At 41.4% G+C, this 17,319-nt stretch overlaps 1 protein-coding gene across 9 annotated transcripts in view; it reads left to right on the forward strand.

Annotated features, from left to right (window-relative positions):
* SEC14L1 (SEC14 like lipid binding 1) overlaps nt 1-13,911 on the forward strand; it is a 94,877-nt gene extending 80,966 nt beyond the window's left edge. For all 9 annotated transcript variants that reach the window (XM_074971611.1, XM_074971616.1, XM_074971612.1 and 6 more), the window contains 9 exons: nt 1,228-1,316; nt 2,525-2,595; nt 3,828-3,999; nt 4,324-4,458; nt 6,586-6,720; nt 8,111-8,362; nt 10,551-10,729; nt 11,360-11,461; nt 13,866-13,911. In XM_074971611.1, the coding sequence (XP_074827712.1) occupies nt 1,228-1,316; nt 2,525-2,595; nt 3,828-3,999; nt 4,324-4,458; nt 6,586-6,720; nt 8,111-8,362; nt 10,551-10,729; nt 11,360-11,461; nt 13,866-13,881 (1,151 nt within the window). In that variant the 3' untranslated portion in view covers nt 13,882-13,911. The remainder of the gene's footprint in view (nt 1-1,227; nt 1,317-2,524; nt 2,596-3,827; nt 4,000-4,323; nt 4,459-6,585; nt 6,721-8,110; nt 8,363-10,550; nt 10,730-11,359; nt 11,462-13,865) is intronic.
* Nucleotides 13,912-17,319: the final 3,408 nt, after the last annotated feature.

Genomic DNA, 17,319 nt, shown 5'->3' on the forward strand with positions numbered 1-17,319 from the left:
GTTTTTCAAATGTTGGAAGGAAATGATATCGAGCATTGAGATTAAGATCTTTTTGGCAAAATGGGCTTCCGTGCATGCTACTGAGACATGCTGACTTGCCCTTTTCTCTGGAATGAACATGTTTAAAACTTAGGTGTGATCTAATTGAAGGGTGGCTTTTTTTCTTGGAGAGCCTTTAAACAACAGACAGCTTTGGTATCAAAATACTTAGGAACAAGGCAGTCTGTCATGGTGTGTTGCAGTGCCAGAGATGGCAATTTATGCTTGTATACTCCAATAGATTAGGACAGAGTTAAAAATCCATCCCATAAAGAAGCTTAACACATGTTGTTCCTAAAAAACAGCTCTGTTAAGGCCAAAAATGCCGGTTATGGTCCTCAAAAAATCAGCCCATGTACTTGTTCAGTCTGTTATGTATCATGGAGGACATTTTAGTAATCTCAACAAACAAAAGAGGCGAGTCCTTGAATGTAAGGATCCCATTTGAAACTTGTCTCTGGAACAGACTTGCCCTCATTAGTCTTAAGCAGCATTTAGGAGGGTGTGTGCCAGCTCCACATAATATGTGGCGGAATAGCTGTTTGTTAAAAGGCCCCAAAATTATACCCACCATTATTTTAGCAAATAAAGCATTGATCCGGAGAGTTGATTCTGCAGTATTGTTGTTCACTCTAATGCAGTAATCTTTCTAAAGGCTTGTTGGGGGGAAATCCCAGGGTAGTGTCCTTGTGAGAGAATGATTTAAGGCTCTAGTCTTGACCAGAGATCTGTGATATCAGGAAAAATATTGGACCAATAACCTATCCTTCCCTTGGCTACACTAGGGGCAGATTTTGTCCACAAATCTCATCAAGTACAATTAAATGTCTTAATTAATCAAAATCACTTTGGCTTTGTCTTCACTGTCAAAAAAGGTTTGTTTTTGTGGTGAGATAGTGAATTCAAATGAGCCATTTCACTGTAAAATACTAGTACAAACAATTCACTGGTAGTTCTTATTTCGATGTAGCTAGTAGGTCAAAACTATACTCCCCAACTTGGGGTTGACCTCAACTGGCTATATTAAAGTAAAACTACACTGCTTTGTCTTCACTAGAATTTTACAGCAAGATAGCGAAATTGAGTTAGCTGTCTCACTGTAAAAACTCACCTTTTTGACAATAAAGACACGGATTTAGTTTTAAAACTTTAACAGAGAATACTAATTTAGCATCTCTTGCTCTTCAGATGGGCGCCCTCTGTATGTGTTGAGGTTGGGACAGATGGATACCAAAGGCTTAGTGCGAGCTCTTGGGGAAGAAGCCTTGCTTCGATATGTAAGTGCTTAAGAAATGACTTGTTTATTGCTAACAAATTTGTTCTAAAGTTTGCAGTTTCCTGCCACACCAGAATGATCAGCACATAGTAGATATTTTTCTGTATGCTTTAGCAATCTGTTCTCAGTTTGAACAGATCAAACCTCCCTGAATGGTTCATTTTAATATTCTTTCAAACTGTGGACTGATGGCAGAAAGTCAGTTGTATGACAGTTACTATAGTTCTGGGCTGAGACATTATCACAGCTTCTTATCTAATGTGTATAGTGCTTGAAACTTAAGCTTCCACATGTACACAGGGCAAGAAATGCATTCCTAGGTATTGTATGAGTATCCTATTTATTTTTTATTTATAAAATACACCCCGCCCATAGTCTTGGATGCAATATTTATTTTAAAGGAAAATGACTTGCCTGTAATTCAGTTTCTTTGAAGAATTCAGTGGGATTCTCAGTGCTGATGTACCCAGCTTTCAAAATAGTACGGAACAGGCAAGCTCTAAAGAAGCATACTGGCAGCAGTAATTGCCATGATCACAAGCCAGCCCCCACATATGGTGGTTGTACACTTTCTTTCTGGTGGTGCTATATCCATGTACTTAGCTTTGTCTAACTTTAAGCCATGGGGGTTTTTTTCAAGTCTTTTTTGGTAATTATCTTAATTTTTTTGAGGGGAGCCTTTGCTTCCCACTCCGTCAGGAATTAAACAAAGGTTCAAAGGGCAGAAGGTGGGGGTTTAGGGAGGAGCTATGGGAGTTTCTAATGCCAAAAAATCTGAGACCTAAGAGTGAAATCCTGCACAAACAATGGTGTCTTCATAGAAATAAAGAATTTGTTGACACTGATCAACTAAAGAGAAGTGTCCTACTCCACAAAATATACTGAATGCCTTTCTGATGTTCATTTGCCCCTGAGGGAAAAGGTGGACCCTAAGATTTTGTACAGAATTCTTCACCATAGTATTCAAGCACTAAAATGGGATGCTTGTATGTTTTGTAATCTTCTTCTTATAGCTCTCCTAAAAGTTATTGCACTCAATGGTACTCCTAAATCCACTGTTGCATGTCTTCACTAGACGTCCTTGTACACTGGTCTGAGGTTAGTGTGAGTTGCTGTAAGGCTCAGGTTCTGAAGATTGCATTTTCTCTCCAGTCCCACAAACCCGACAGTTTTAGAACATTCTCTAAAACAACACTTTCTTTTGTGTAGGTTCTTTCTATAAATGAAGAAGGACTGAGGCGATGTGAAGAGAATACAAAAGTATTTGGCAGGCCTATAAGGTGAAACATGAGAATTTGTATGACTTCTCAGAAATAACATGAGGTCTGAATTTGTATGTAGCAGTGTAGGTGTTCTTCAAGTTTGGCTACAAAGTTGCTTTATTTTCAGGCTCCAGTTTGGAATAGGATTTGCTCACTAAATCTCTTACCAGCTCCAAAAAAGGAATTCAGGGTTTGGAATGACTTCAATATTTGTCTTCATAATAAAGCATTTGACTCCCTTCAGAGCCTATTGATTCCACCCCTTAATCTACAAAGGGTTACCAGTGTATGGCACTCCAATTTCTCATCTTCTCATTGCAACGAACTCCCAGTCCCAGCTGACTTGAGGAGTGAAAAGACAAGTGTAAGACGGGGGTTTCCTGTGTACTGCTATGGCCTTGTGTGGTCCAAGGATGCTTACATGGTAAAGGTGAAAGAGGCAGCAATGAAATATACAACACCCACTTATTTTAAAAAACAAACAAACAAACACTGTGATTCATATGTCGTCTTTGGGAGTCATTCCAATGGCCTAGAATCAGTCAGTACAACATAGCTATGAATATACAAGGATGAGCTCTGAATTCACACCCCTTGGTGTGGGCCTGATTTAGGAAAGCACTGAAACACATGCTTAAATCGTACTGACTTGACGTGTTTTAATGCTGTCCTGTATAGGGAATGTTTTCCTGAATTGAGTCCTAAATTCTGAAATGCGGACTTAAAGTGCAGTGGCACTTTTAAAACATGCACTTGTGTTAGGAAACATGCATGCTGAATATTAAACTTCCAGTGTAGAACCAGTACTCTTTCCCCCCCCCCCCCCCCCCAGCAGTGATTTATTAAGCACTATGATGGTGTCTTGTGTTTGCTAGTAGGAACCTTCAACTGGAGATTGAAATGGTTGTCTGTCCTTTGGTGACGTGCCTGCCCTATATCAGAGAATGAGCACAGTGATCGTTATACATAGTGTCATTAGCATGCATGGCACTTTATAGTTAAGAAAAATTTCCTGCTCCAAAGATCTTACAATTTCTTGCATCTACAGGCAGTACAAACCGTGGAGATGAGGTGGGAGGGACTGCTATAGCTGTGTAATGAAGGAAGAGTGTGGCAACTGCAAAACCAACCAAAACTTGTAGATCTATGATACAAAACTGAGTGCTCATCTCAAACCATCAAATGCTGTGGTGTGAATAATGAAATATGATTCCAATTGGATTCTTAAAAAAACTCTTTAAAATTAACAGCTCCTGGACCTGTCTGGTGGATTTGGAGGGCTTGAATATGCGACATTTATGGAGACCTGGTGTCAAAGCATTACTAAGAATCATTGAAGTGGTTGAAGCCAATTACCCTGAAACATTGGGTCGCCTTCTTATCCTGAGAGCGCCCAGAGTATTTCCAGTCCTCTGGACACTGGTATGTTTGTGCTTCTAGTATCTGTACATCTACCTCGGGATACTGGTATGCACTTTACGTGTACATGCTCGCTTGAAAACTGATGTTCACTGTGCTATAAACAGGAAATGTTGCCTCCTGGAAACTCCATTTTTATAAAACACTTTATTTATGGAATTAGAACAAAAATTCCTAAAAGGAAAAATGTGTTTGTGTAGCCAAATGAATAACTTAACTCATTTACTGTATGTACTTCAAAAGAATTATATTTTGTTTTATCCTGTGTTATGCGAAGTTACTCAAGGACCTGGGAACCTGACCAATTCTGTTTTTCTTTGTTTGTAGGTTAGTCCGTTCATTGATGACAACACCAGAAAGAAATTCCTTATTTATGCAGGAAATGACTACCAAGGGCCTGGAGGTCTGCTGGATTACATTGATAAAGAAATTATCCCAGATTTCCTTAGTGGAGAGTGCATGGTAGGAATTTTAAATTATTAATGTAACAATTTATTGTTTCCCTCTTACATTAACCCCCACCCTCCAAACCTCCAAAACAAAGATTGCCAAGTATAATCTTTAAGTGTGGTCTTGCTCTGCTATAAAGCATTTTCCTGCTGGTTCTTCTGTATGACTCTGAGGTTGGAGTGATTCTTTTTAGTAGCAGCCTTTGCAATCCACCTTGAAAAGAGAAACAGAATGTTTCTGTAAAACAGATCCCAAATCACTAACGGAATACCCTGCACCTATAAATAAATGCATTTTAAAACTGTCTTCCCCCCACTACATGTCAAGACTCAAGTTCAAGGCAGTAGCACTGTGTCACATACTGCTTATCCCAGGGAAGAAATGCATTCCTCACACTGTTTAGGTTCATAGATCCATATATGTTAAGGCCAGAAGGGACCATTATCACAAGGTCTGACTTCCTGCATATCATAGACCAAAGAACCTTACATCCTTAGTTTCTGCATCATTTGTGACATTCTCCACTGTTGCGTGAGAAACCAACCATTAGAAGCCTGAACTTGTTTTTGAAGTCTTTTAAAATTAAAATATTTGTCTACATATTAAAGATTTAGGTTTTCTAGCTTCATATTTTTAAGAAAATTATTTCAGATCACCTATAAAGATGCAAGTTAAACTCCTCAGACATGGTACCTGAACACTATTTTGTCATAGTCCTCTCTGAGCCCCACCACCCCCTGCCCTGCTCCCAGTCCAGATTTTTGGAGGCTGTATTTGAAAACCAGAACTGAATCATGAGCCACAACTCCATGAGGAAAATGGGGAGGACAAAGATGAGACCAAATTTAGTGTTTCCAGATCTCTCCAATTCATAATTTGCTTCGTGAAACGTGAATCCAGTCCTGCTATCCTTATCTCCTGTCCCTCCTTCAAATCACCATTGCAATAGCGGGACCCTTTCAATATAACAACTTCCCCTGGGAACTTAGAGCAATGTATAATCCTTAAAGCCTTGTGGTATCCTGTGCGGTAGGGAAGCATTTATTCCCATTTTGTATCTGGAGAAACTGAGGCCATGTACATAGGAAGTCAACAGCTTACCAGCTTAGTCAAGTATTGAACCTCAAAAAATAGTTCTCAGTCCTTGCTTGCTTCATAAAACAGTGTTCTTCCTTTTTGATTGTGGGAATCACTTACATTCATAGCTCTAACATATCTCCTAAAAATGTGGTTGGATTTTCTTAATATATCAATCTGATATCACATGCCAGTGCATTTGTCTTTACGTGGATTGTGCTGTATTTAATAGGTGCTCTCTCCCCCAACGTTTTTCTATAGAACATATCACAATAACATGTAAGTGCTGGAATTTGATTAATTGGTTGTGTAAAAGCATTTCCCTTTTAGGTTTACTTTATAAATCCCTGTAAATGGTTGTTAACTTACTCCTCTGCCTTTCATGGAAATTCTATTGAGCAGCTCTGGTCATCCATTTAAAGACCATGTACTAGGCATTTTGGACCAGAGTGTTTACTTTGAACTGGCTGCTACTTACAGTAGCAGGAGCTTTCACTGAAGGGAGTCTGCTCTATGTAATTTAGAACTATGTAAGTCATTCATGAACCTGGCAAAATCCACTATTTAAATAAGCAAAAGTGACTTACCAGAAGATAAATCAAAATGCTGAACGCTTCCTGTCTGTTGCAGACAACAATGTAATATTCTCCTCTTTGTTCTGGTTAATTCTGGATGAAATCAGAGTGCTTTAAGAATATAAACAAACACAGAAGCTGCACAGCTGTTTTGATATCACACTGTTGCATATACAAGGTCTTTACCTGTTTCTGATATGATGATCTTTATAAATTAGCAAAAAATTAAAAACAGACCAATTTTAGTAGTGAATTTATTGAAGAATATCTTTGATAACTGTAAGAGGGTTTGTATGGCCAAGTTCAGGTAGGGTCACGCTCATATATTACTCAGCTCTCAGTATTCTCCAGTGTTGTTGCAGAATTGGAGTTATTTCTGGGGGTGCCCGTATGAGAATATGGCTTTAAGGATGTTTTAAATTCTGAAACATGTCAGGGAGGAGAAGATTTGTATTGTTGCTTTCATGGCTTTGTTTTAAATCTCCAGTGTGACGTTCCCGAGGGTGGGCTAGTTCCGAAGTCTCTGTACCGGACTGCAGAAGAGTTGGAAAATGAAGATCTAAAACTGTGGACTGAAACGATCTATCAGTCTGCAAGTGTCTTCAAGGGAGCTCCACACGAGGTACAACTGCAGTCCTCACTCCTCTTCTTTCATCTTGGTCTAGCACCCTGTGTCTTTTTGCTTGTATAAAATGAAAGCAGATTAGAACCTGGTCACTCAGTTTGGAATGGTTTAGAGCAGATATTTGGGTCTCCCTAAACACTCAGAATTCAAAAGCTTCTTTTGATCTCTCCTTGAAGCCATGAATAATGCAAGCCAAAATCAGGATCTGGGTAACTTGTGAAGAAGTAAGTGTTGGTATTTTTAAGACTCCCTGTCCCTTATGTGGAGGAGGTAGGCTGACTGGCTACTTTATTGCATTCCCTGACCAGAGCCCATGAACCATCATTATTAGCTTATAAAAATGCTACTGGCTCTATCCACTTAATGAGTGGGATGACTTTTTTCCCCCTTCATGTAATACAGATTTTAAAAACTCAGAACTGAGCAAGTTACTCCATTTCCTTTCAAGACCTTTAAAGAACCAGGCACTTTAGATGGCCTGAGCTTTGCGTCTCAATGAGTTTCACTAAGTGAACTAATATTTTTGAATATATGACCTGAAAATAGAAAACAGCTGTTTGTGCCCTCTCTTGGTGATTTAATATGTATAAATGAGCCAGAAAGGTTTTTAAGTCTCTTTTTAACCTTAGAAATATCAAGAGCGAGAGTTTTTGATTTTTTTTTCCTGTTTCACTAGAGATCATTCTTGGAAGACCCAGACTTGCGGAATGCAGTCTCTTAGACCCTGATAGAAGGGGCATGGGTAGTTTTATCTTCAACAGAGGAGTTTTTCCGTTAGCAGTTTGTTCAAGCATTTGTGTTAAATACTAGTTAATCAAAACAATGTGAAAATGATCTGAATAGGTCACTTCCCCTTTCAGTTAGATTTCACTTGTTATCCTGCATGTTCTTTTCTTGAAGGCTTTCAAAATGTGATGATGGAGGGGAGATGATTTTGGGGCCTTATGTACATCATAAACACGCACTTTGACTTGCTTAACCAAGTGCAAGTGTGAGGGCTCTGATGGTCTCAGTGCTTTTGTTACTGAAGGTGGTACCTTTTAGCCCATTCCCCAAAAGTCCTGTTGCTGTAGGAGGAGCATGGATATCTGTTTATCTCTGCTTATGAGTACACAGCTTTAGGAAGAAAAACCGAAGGCTTTCAATAAAGGCCACAAAGAGAGAAGATAGAAAATGGCTCTATCTGCTCATGAAAGCTCTCATAGTTCTGATCTCAGAGACGGTGATATGATGATAAATGAGAGTTAATTTGTATCTATTCTAGAGCACTCGTAATAGTCAAAATAAATCGAGAGCCCACCTACAGCAGTTTCTCTTTCCTGGTAAGAATTTCAGCCTTTACTGAGCATATTGCTATTGTCTAATCTAACTCTTCTCCTCTCCCTAGATTTTCATTCAGATTGTGGATGCCTCATCTGTGATCACATGGGATTTTGATGTGTGCAAAGGTGACATTGTTTTTAACATCTATCACTCCAAGAGGGTGCCACAGCCTCCTAAAAAGGACTCTCTGGGCACTCACAGCATTACATCTCCTGGGGGGAACAATGTACAGCTGATCGATAAAGTCTGGCAGTTAGGGCGTGATTACAGTATGGTGGAGTCCCCACTTATCTGCAAGGAAGGGGAGAGTGTGCAGGTAAGATCATTAATTATGCTGTTAGAGCAAGGCTTTATCTTTTGCTCTCAGCAGATACCTTATTGTAACAATGCAGACCATCAGCAACGGGGCTCATTGTCTGCCTGGCATGTTTGTTTGTTTGCATCCTTGTGATGGGGTTGTGGAGAGGGAAGGGTAGTTATTGTTTATTCCCTAGTAGCTGATCCCATTTACCAAGCTGACAAGCAAGACTGAAGGAATACATACAAACCATAAATGCACCTGAATCCAAAAGCAGCCAGTAAGTCACATTCTTAGTCTAGCAGCCTTGATGATGTTGCTTTCTGAAATGAGGATAGCCAAGCAATGTATGTCTGCATTAGGGGGGTTGAGGTATTCTCTGCTTAGAGATGGGGCCTGGAAATTGAGACTCAGAGGTTCTGTTCCTGACTCTTCTGGGCTGTGACACTTAGGTCCAAACTTTAGGCTGCTAATGCTATATTTATGTACTTAAACAAAGTGGCCTGAATTTCGGAGGTATAGGGCACCCACAGCTGCTTTTGACTGGAAGCTATGGGTGTTGATTTCTTGTGAAAATCCAGCTTCTTATTCAAGTTGTCTAACTTGAGGTGTCCAAATTTGGAAAATACTGGCCTTAACCTCTTCTGTGCCTCAGTTTCGCCTGTAAGATGGGGACATTGCAGGGGTGGTTAGCTTCGCTGCTTTGAGAGACAGCTGCTCACTAAAATAAAATTTGCAGATGACACAAAGGTGGGAGATAATACCAGTACGGAGGAGGACCATAATATCAGAGAAGAGGATTTGGAAAACCTTGAAAATTGGAGTAATAAAAATGGGATGACATTTAAGAGTACAAAGTTCAGGGTCATGCACTTAGAGACTAACACACTTTTTTTTGCTATAAAGTGGATGTGACAGGAGAAGACTTGGGCATAATAGTTGATCATAGGATGACTTTGAGCTGCTAATGTGAAGCACCCATGAAAAAAGGCTAATCCAATGCTAGGATACATCAGGCAAGGTATTTCTAGTAGAGATGGGGAAGTGTTAGTACCATTATATGAGGCACTGGTGAGACTTCATCTGGAATACTGTGCGCAATTCTGATCTCCCATGTTTAAGAAAGATGAATTCAGACTGAAAGAGGTGCAGAGGAGGACTACTAGGATGATCCGAGAAATGGAAAATTTACCTTATGAGAGGAGACTTAAGGAGGTTGGCTTAACCAAATGAAGGATGAGGGGAGATATGATTGCTGTCTATAAATATATCAGCGAGGGAGAGGAGTTATTTAAGTTAAGGGTCAGTGTTGGTACAAGAACAAATGAATGTAAACTGGCCATCCATAAGTTTTAGGTTTTAACCATCAGAGGAGAGACATTGTGGAACAGCCTTCCAATGGGAGTAGTTGGAGCAAAACCTAACTTGTTTAAGACGGGGCTTGATAGTTTATGGAGGGGGTGGTGTGATATTGCTGACCATGTTATATGGCCCATCTGTGACTGCTGTTAGCAAATATCTCCATCAGCCAGGGATGACAAGGGGGAGGGCTCTGAATCACTACAGAGAATTCTTTTCCAGGTGTTTGGCTGGTGGGTCTTGCCTGCATGCTCAGTGTCTAACAGATGACCATATTTGGGGTCAGAAAGGAATTTCCCCCCAGGCCAGATTGGAAGAGAGCCTGGGGGGGGGGGGGTCGCCTTCTTCTGTAGCCTGGGTCACATTCTGATTTGAACTAGAGTAAATGGTGGATTCTCTGTAACTTGAAGTCTTTAAATCAAGATTTGAGGACTTCAGCAACTGAGCCAGAGACTATGGGCCTATTACAGAAGTGTGTGGGTGAGATTCTGTGGCCTGTGGTGTGCAGGAGGTCAGACTAAGATGATCATGATGGTCCCAAGTAATTTACCTCATGAGAGCTGAGGTCTTGATTTTAAGTTCCTTGTGTTTTACTTTTAACACCTCCGCAGTAAGAGAGGTGAGAAGGTCTGTTTGTAATTTCTAATGTAACTTTTGGCCCCTTGTATCAGGAAGGTCTGGCTGGCCAGTAACATTAATGGGCAGAGGAGCTGCAATGTCAGCATTTGAAAACACTTGCATGCATGCTGGCAGTCTCCTGCTATCTGAACAATAAATTTCACTCCAACATGCAAATGCTTGACATTGTATTAACAAGTTTATTTCCATTTGTTGTTGCTGCTTCCAGGGGTCTCATGTGACCAGATGGCCTGGTTTCTATATTCTTCAATGGAAGTTTCACAGCATGCCTGCCTGTGCTACAACCAACCTGCCTCGTGTGGATGATGTACTGGCATCTCTACAGGTCTCCTCTCATAAGTGCAAAGTGATGTACTATACAGAAGTGCTAGGATCAGAAGATTTCAGGTATGTCTGGTCAAGGTCTCAATGTCAAGCATTCTTTTTGTGGCCAGCTTACTTTTTGCTTTATGGCTTGATAATACCTTGGTACAAATACCAGAAGCCAAGTCCACTAAAGAAAAATCAAAATTCTTTGCTGTAGTTGCCTTGGTTAGAAAGCACGCTGTGTGCACTTGTACTGTACTTAAAGAATCTATATAGCAAATAAAGCCCGATGAGACTAAATAGAAGGTAGCCCTGGAAAATAACTAGCGTACGCCACAAGAGAAGGTGAATTGGTTGGTCTCATCTTAGTTGCTATTGAAGACTTAACCCATATCACAGAAACACTACTTGATTTAGCAGACTTGCTGGATTCTTACTTAAAAGTTGATGCAAGTTAAGACTAAAGGACGCGCCAGTACTATGCTTAGCTGAGACTACTTCTAAGTCTCACTATCAAGTGCATCAGATTTCTCCGAAAATATAATTGTGGTGCCCAGAGATGGTATGTTTTCTTATTACACATGAGAGCCTCTGCGTGCTGACACTAAGGTTATAGAAGGTTCTTTAGGTTGAATAGTAAATAGCACTTAAAGATGCATAGCAGAACTTAAATCTCCTCTTCTGAAGCCTAAAACTTCTCTCTTATTGCAGAGGATCTATGACCAGCCTTGAATCAAGCCACAGTGGATTCTCCCAGCTCAGCGCTGCCACAACCTCTTCCAGCCACTCCCACTCCAGCTCCATGATTTCCAGGTAGTGCCACAGCAAATGGATGACATGGCTGGACCCTCATCTGTGGCAGCTGACTGCAATACAGCATATTCAAGTGGCATTTGCAAAAAACAAAACCCTTTTATAGATAGTAAAGTAGCTGTTTGAATTTTAAACGTCGTGTTTCTGTTCAAGTTCGAGCTGACGGATAGTCTCTTTAACTTTAACCCTAGCCCCTAACTCAGCCATAGATTTTTGTAAGCGTGCTTGCACAAATCCTAATTGTAAAATATAAGGGCTCTCTTGGAAGGAAAAGAGTAATCAATGTGCTGATTAAGAATTATTTTTTTAAAAAATAGCCTGTAGATGGTAAAAAGCAAAAACAATCCTACCAAAAATATTCCATAGTGCATTAGAAAGCAAACACAAGGTTCCTGCCTTCTTGCCACATTATGGAATAGCCTGTGATCTTCCAGCTGCTGCAGGCTCTCCTGCTACTGCCACTCACTCGCACTGCTGTTTAAGAGACCAAGGAAAGCAGTTCCTGGCTATTGGTCCGTGCACATAGAAAGTCATTACAGCAGAGTTGCGGGCAAGCCACTAACACTAATACCTTTTGCATGTGCACATTGTTGGGGCGTCCCAACTCTGGACATTTAGGATATATCTTCACAGGGATAAAAAACCCACAGCCAGCTCAGACTCTCACTGAAAAATTGCTGTGTAGATGTTTGGACTCCCAGAGCTCAGGCTCTAGCTGGACCTTGGGATGGCAGAGGGTCCCAGCTCTTGGACTCAAGGCCAAGTCCACTGATCTGGGCCAGTTGTGGGTTTTTTATCCTTGTGTAGACATACTCTTAGGGGCTAAAAGCAAATGTAGCCCTTTCCTTGAACTTATTTTTTAAGCACTGATAGTGGGGAGGAGAGAGGCAGAGAGCAGGCTCTCCCGCACCATGACCCAAAGGCTGGTCCAGATTGGGTTCTTGGTTTATTTCTCACTTCGTTCTGGAATCACCTTTTACCCACTACACTTACCTGTTACCCTCCACAAGCGCTCATTTTACTGGGATTTGCTTTATGCTAGGAGTGTAGGTGAACACATTCCTCAAAGCAGAATTAGGCTGGCTCCTTAAATCAGTCAGGAGGCAGCATGACTACAGCAATTAACCTTTCCTGCACTTGCTCTTCCTCAAATTCTCCTTTCTGGCCTCATGTACACTAGGAAAAGCAGAACTTGACAGCTTCCATGGGTGGTAAATAACAAAACAGGGCAGTAGGATCTTTATCACCATAAAAAACATCCAATCCTGCCTAGGCTACTGCTTTCATTGTTGCAATCACCAGTGGTGAAGTTCTTGTCTGGATTATCTTTTTCCGCTCTAATACATAGGTCCCAAGCTGTCCTGCTTGCTTGGGGACTCACCTGATGTTAGCTCAGGTTCTTTACCCCAAAGCAAGTAGCTGCTGAATCCCCAAGGCACACAGAAGGTGTAAATGTTGAGTAAACACTTTTTTTTGATAAGTGAGCTAAAAACATAGCATTCAGAATGTTAATATTTGATAAGTCTCCTGGCATTACCTGAGATTACAGCTTGGAACCCAGCACAAGTTGCTTATTTAGACCACTGGTCGAAGGCCTTTCCCCTGCTAGAAACAAAATTGTTCATCCAGTTGGAGTAAGCTGCTGTATTGCTACAACCATTAATAGCTAGCTGGATAGGATCTTACAAGGGCTGCAATAGCCTTGTTTTTGCTCATGGGGAAACATTTGCTGAAGTATTGCATGTTAGGGGTTTATTTAAGATAACAGGCTGCCCTGTTTGAAGAAAGCTGAGCCCTGAGAAATTCCGAGTAAACATTTTAAAATGCACAGTATTTGTACATCCCAGTTTGTGGAAAAAACAAACTGATGTGAAGCACAGCACTTGCAAGCCAATGTCAGCTTGGAGTGTTCCTAACAAAGATGATAAAAGCTCGGTATTAATAAATCAGCTTAACTATGCTGAAAAACACACCCTCCTGCACTTGATCAACCCAGTCTGGCACCTTCAACTTGCAGTAGGTAAAATTCCCTTTAAAATCCAAGGCAGGGTGGGATTCTCTCACTGGCTGCCAAGAATATTGGCAAACTAGTGCTGGGGCAAACAAAGGGACTCTACCGCCCAGATGTTAAACAGGTCCATAGCCAGTGTATGTACTGTATATGGACTATGCTGTATAAACCACCTGTAATCCTGCTTACTGATATTTCCTTTGAAGAGAGGTAGTGTGATACTTGATCCACAGGAGCCAGTGTTCCCAGACACAGAGGAGCTAATGCCGGAAAAGGCACTATACCGTTAACTCACTTAGTGACATTTGTGCCTCTTGCCAAAGGGCACTTCCCCTCTTCTAAGGGCTCTACCTTGAAGATGGTCCCCTCTCTCTCTCTCTCTCTCTCTCTCAGATGGCGATTTTGCTGACAGCTGTAAAGAAACCGCTTCATTCAACAATCCACATCTGCCCTGAGGTGTCTGGCTTTGTAGACCTTTCTGAGTTACAGCCACTTTTCAAGGCTGAAGATCTCTTGGGTTTTTTTTAGTTAGTGGCACTTGAGGGTTTTCTCAAAGTCGAATACATCTTTTTAAAAACTCAAAGCACATGATAGCACAAACAGTTGAGGGATTAATACACCAGAAAAGCAAGATAAAGTTTCCTCTTAGTGAAGTGCTATGGCAAATAGGACTGACTTATGCAGTTTGAAATAGACCTGATTAATTTTAAAACTCTTGGTCTCCTCTTTTTCATGTGATATTGCTGTTCTTCGTTTCTGCCAACACACTGACCATTCTGTTGGCTTTTCTCCCCTGTGTAACCAATGTCCTTTCCCTGCCCTCTTGTCCATATTCATGAATTGCATATCAAATTCTGTAAATGTTTTGTAAACATATTACCTCACTGCTGGTAATAAGAAACAGTCTTTAAAAGATTTTTTTATTGTTATCAATAATAAATGTGACCTGTTTGAAAAACAAAAAACTCAGACTCTGTAGCAACTGCAATCTTTGGAATCAGGTGTAATGTACAGTGGAAACTGCTGAAGGGTCTAAGTGTCTCCCAGTGGGGTTCTGCAGTGCTACCACAGGCCTGGCAACAAGAGTACTCTTCAGTTCTTGCTGTGGTTTACCTTTCCTATTTCAAGATGTGGCTTGGTCATTGCAAACTAATGGGGTTTTCCAAGCGGAGCATAGGACCTAGAGAGCAAGGACCAGGTGTACTGGAAAGGAGGGGTTGACTTTTTTCCAAAAGGAAATTCACACAGTGTGATAGGAACCAGCTTCTCAGAGGAATTACCCCACAGCCCATCTTCCTCTGGTATTGCAGACTACCCGCATTGTGAATAGCCAAGAGGAACCATGATGGTTAAAGCTGGATATCATGTTATAAAACAGCGCTAATAAATCTGTCACTATATAAAGAAACTACTTCTGTGCTTTCACCGGAGAGAAAATAGCTTCCAGATCGTTTGTTCCAGGTTTGGAGCAGTAGCTACTCTACCAGCAGATCCAATGCATTGCAATATAGTCTGTGTTTTTGATGTAGTAGATGTGGCTCACAAAAGGCTTTCTTTGAGACAGAGTTCATTCAAGAAACAAAACTAAGTACAAATGGGCATGTATACATGAATGCAGCTCATTTATCACAAACTGAAATTGTTTGCTACCTGAACAAGTTCAGTAATAGGGGTTTCTCCCATTCACCACCCTGCACTTTTTTGTCACAAGAGTGACCTATGAAGACTGTCATCCATCAGTTGTAATAAGTCTTTTGCAAAAGCTGAGGTAAATTTTAAATAAAGATTCTAAAGCAAAGAATATCTCTTGCCTGCCACCTGGAGGTAAACCCGGTGGTAAACTTAGAGCTGGTCTAAGTTTTACCAAAAGTTTGGTTAGGGATGTGATTTTGTTTTTTCACTAAAATGGTTATTCCAATGTAAAGGTAACTTGCATTAGTATAGTTGTTCCCCTTGAGTGTGAAATTGCGGGGCAGGGGTCTGTGATACTGTTCGTTAATCTCACAAACACTGGTGCAAGACTATGCCTTACACAGCTGCTACCCATCCTGGTGCATGAAACCACAAGGGAGTGATCCTGTCTACTTTGATCTTGTATTTCCCTTTGAGTATTCACATTCAAAAAACAGGAAAAAGAGAGACTTCCCTCCCCTCCACCCCCACTGCCTGTCTTCCCAAAGCAAAGGTTGCTTTAATAATCCTGCTGTAACTGAAGTTTCATCATATGGATTCCCCTTAATCCTTTTCACAATTGTAAACCAACATGATCATAAAAATTATGACTCTCTTGGTCAGCATTATAGGCTGCCTGATTTCCCACTTACACCACTCACAGCTCAGGCTGGACCACAAGCTGAGTTACTTAGCGTACCTAAGGTGCGGGGAGCTTGAACACCCTTTAACTGAAACAGCTTCCCTTGCTCCTGCTACACAGCTAGCTGTTCACTGACTGTAGATATGGCCACACACCATTTTGGAGCAAACCTTGCAGGCCAGGGTGAGAGATGCAGGGTTTGTGCAAGCCCGCAGCTGTATGGACAGAGCTCTGAAGTTGCCGCTTGGGCTGGAGCTCAGGTGCAGAATGGTGTGTAGCCAGACCCTGTGAGACAGCCAGCGGTGCTGTGCACCTGGCCCACCAGTGACTTCAGCAGCTTTGAAAGTTGGGCCTATGCGGTATAGTGGACTCCTGATGCTGGACCATACCTGGCTACCCTTTTCCAGATGGGACCAATGTATGGACCTGGTTTATGGAAAATGCTGGAGAAGGGGTTTGACAGACTCTGGCTCACTGCCCTAGAACCCATCTCCCATAACAGGGGTGCTCAAAAGTCCCCCAGCAAGAGCCTCTTAAAATGGAGCATATGCCAGGCTCATTGCTTAACAGGGTGCTATGGCCCACAATAATTACAGGGCTCAGGGGAGGATGGCTGATTTATGTCAAGATGGAGACTTGGCTGTTTACTAATGTGCTAATAACATACTTGGTGCTGTACAAGACTGAGTGGTCTGAGCCCTGCAGTTGATGTGGGTTGCTTATTGATCTTAGGGGGGCAGCCTTGAGCTCCATTTGGTGCAGCAGCCCTATCCTTTAAAAGACATACAAGGGAGCGAGGGGGCTGTTGGGTATAACCTGCCTCCTTGGGGGGGCGGTGTATGCTTGACTGTGCTTGGAGCTTGAAGGAACAGCTCACTGTGCTCCCTGTTGCAACTGTGGTGTCACCTGCTGGTGCACAGCACAATCACGTCTGCATTTAAAGGCACTATTGCCAAAGCATTGGCTTTTGTCTGCGTGTAATGTTCCACATTAAAATCAGGCCACAGGCACTAGTTGACCAGGTTCCAGCAACCAGCTGTATCACATTCCCAAACACCAGCTCATGGGTTTGTCCTCAATGCACTCTTAGTTGGAATTTTTCTTGTTTGCAGCTACTAAAGTAAAATTCTTCCACTGAGCCCTTTCAAATAACTTTGTGCTGCCACTTTGAGGCCTGCATTTGCTGTAAGTATGGCAAGGTCTTGGTTATGGAAAGAAGGGCTCTTACAATAGCCCCCAGCAAACGCTTCAGAGTAACACCTCCCCACTAGCTGTGAGATAAAGTGACTGCCATGCAGGTCTCCTAACCCTGCATCGTTAAGACAGGTTCTAAATCCTGAAGCAAAGGGATTCATATCCCTCCCTTTCAAATTGGTTAAGATTAGCTTAGTTACAACAGTTAATCTTAACTATCCATTACATTTGTTAGATTTTGCTAATCACAATATCCTGTGGCAATGAATTAACAGTATTTCCTTTTATCAGTTTAAAATATGCCACCTTTAGAGTTCAGTAAATGCTTCCTTGTTCTTG

This window comes from Natator depressus, chromosome 14 (genome assembly GCF_965152275.1).
Source record: "Natator depressus isolate rNatDep1 chromosome 14, rNatDep2.hap1, whole genome shotgun sequence".
Classification (NCBI taxonomy): Eukaryota; Metazoa; Chordata; order Testudines; family Cheloniidae; genus Natator; species Natator depressus.